A 2,509-nucleotide genomic window follows, 5' to 3' on the forward strand; every position below is an offset into this window, starting at 1 on the left:
AGTATTTTCTTTACTTATAACTCATAAATAAATGTGTATAAGAAGACGTGATTATGCTGGTTGATACATTTGAATGGTACATAATACCATGTGCGAATCCTGATGGTTACGAGTATAGCCATACTAAAGTAAGTATTTTCTTTACTTATAACTCATAAATAAATGTGTATAAGAAGACGTGATTATGCTGGTTGATACATTTGAATGGTACATAATGCCATGTGCGAATCCTGATGGTTACGAGTATAGCCATACTAAAGTAAGTATTTTCTTTACTTATAACTCATAAATAAATGTGTATAAGAAGACGTGATTATGCTGGTTGATACATTTGAATGGTACATAATGCCATGTGCGAATCCTGATGGTTACGAGTATAGCCATACTAAAGTAAGTATTTTCTTTACTTATAACTCATAAATAAATGTGTATAAGAAGATGTGATTATGCTGGTTGATACATTTGAATGTTATCCATTACCACGTGCAAATACGTTACCACTTGAGAATCCTGACGGTTACAAATAGAGTCATACTAAAGTAAGTATTCTCTTCATTTATAGCCCATTAAGACATATGTATAGCAACACTTCTATGTAGGGTTAATCACACTTTATAAAAATGATTTGTAGGTGCTCATGTACTTATGAGTCACCGTAAGTGACTTGTGGTGCTACGAGCAACACGTGAATACTTGCACTAGGTTTCTCATTCCAATAAAACAGATATCTGAAACTTCACTTCTACCAGGCCTACTACAGCTAAGATATAATTCATTATCTAGGATTAACCGACACCCAATTCTTATGTAGCAAGATTTGTAAATTCACAGATACCTCACTATTTATTCACAAATTAATTTTTTTTATGGCTTACATATAATCAGTTTCATAGTCCAATGGATCGAATCACTAGTGTTGCTCAAAATGATCACGATTCTAGCATGATAAAAATCTCATGAATGTAAATAAAATTATATTTTAGAGTCGAATGTAGACTTGAACACCAACCCTAACAGCATCTGAACGATGGTTTACACTGTTGACAAACTTGTAGGCTCGAACACCAATCCTACCAGTATCTTACAGATGGTTTACACTGTTGTCAAACATGTAGGCTTGAACACCAACCCTACCAATATCTTAAAGATCGTTTCCATTGTTGTCAGACTTGTAGTCTTGAATACTAACCTACCAGTATCTTAAAGACGGGTTTACACTGTTGTCAAACTTGTAGACTTGAACACCAACCCTACCAGTATCTTAAAGATGGTTTACACTGTTGTCAAACTTGTATACTTGAACACCAACCCTACCAGTATCTTAAAGATGGTTTACATTGTTGTAAAACTTGTAGACTTGAACACACAATAGGTAAGGAAATATTGAAAAATTTTGTATTGAATAAACGATATGAAACAAATAGTATACCTGCTACCCCATCCTTTTCTATCTACTTTGCTTTCATGATATCACTAACTTAAAAACTTTAAAACCAAATTAAATATCTCATTCATTGGTCAATAAATTGGTGAAACTTACTCTCACAACTGCAGTGCACTTACACAACATCAGTCAAAAGTGAAACAGGAAACATAACATTACCCCCCACACACACACACACACACACGCACACACACAATAAAAAAAACGAACTTGCAATATCAAAAGAAAAACTACAACAAAAAATAAATAAATACCCCTCAATGTAACATAGAAAATACTAAGTAAAATGCACCATTTAGACATCAATATGACATAATATAAACCCTTTAAGGTTGTTAAGAAATAAAAACTACATAAAACAACTCTTTACACTAAAACCAAAAACACAAAATAAAACAAACCAGTGTCAAAAATATAAGATCCTTTGACATTAAACACAAAATAAAGTGAACCATTTAAAAACCAACAACAATATGTCAAAAGGAATAAACCCTTCATAAATTATATTAATCACATTATTAAATACAAAAACTACAAAAAACGTTATAAAATGCACACACATTCACAAAGTCTTTTGAAAGATGTACAGATAGATACTGAAAAAATCACAAATTAAAATACATGAAATGATATATACATGTGTATAAAAAACGTCCTTTACTGTTAATCAAATAAGTACATAATTCTATTTATTTTAAAGCAAAGTCACATTGGGCTAAGTGCTGTATCCACTGTGGGAATCAAATCCCTGATTTTAGCATTGTAAGTCTGTATATTTACCACTGACCCACTGGTGGACAAATAAATAAGAAATATCACACAATATTCTATACTAAAAATAATATAAACACAAACAAATTAAATTAAAAAGTACAAAATATAATTTCTTTATAAAAATATCATAAAGTCCAAAACTCTATAAAAATGATAAGTATAAAAACAAATGTATAAATCATAATACACATGAAAATTCAAACTTAAAGGTATAATATATATTGTTGCGTCAGCGAGGTCACGTGACTAGTATCACGCCACTCCTTCTCTCGAACCTTCGTGAATTATCGG

General features: G+C 31.2%; 1 protein-coding gene across 1 annotated transcript in view; it reads left to right on the forward strand.

Moving 5' to 3' along the window:
* Positions 1-304: 304 nt before the first annotated feature.
* Positions 305-2,509, forward strand: part of LOC106476909 (carboxypeptidase B-like) — a gene marked incomplete at its 5' end in the record, with an annotated part of 13,395 nt that continues 11,190 nt past the window's right edge. The window contains one exon of the mRNA XM_022380643.1: positions 305-390. Within this exon, the coding sequence (XP_022236351.1) occupies positions 305-390 (86 nt within the window). The remainder of the gene's footprint in view (positions 391-2,509) is intronic.

The sequence above is a fragment of the Limulus polyphemus genome, unplaced genomic scaffold, assembly GCF_000517525.1.
Source record: "Limulus polyphemus unplaced genomic scaffold, Limulus_polyphemus-2.1.2 Scaffold12044, whole genome shotgun sequence".
Classification (NCBI taxonomy): Eukaryota; Metazoa; Arthropoda; class Merostomata; order Xiphosura; family Limulidae; genus Limulus; species Limulus polyphemus.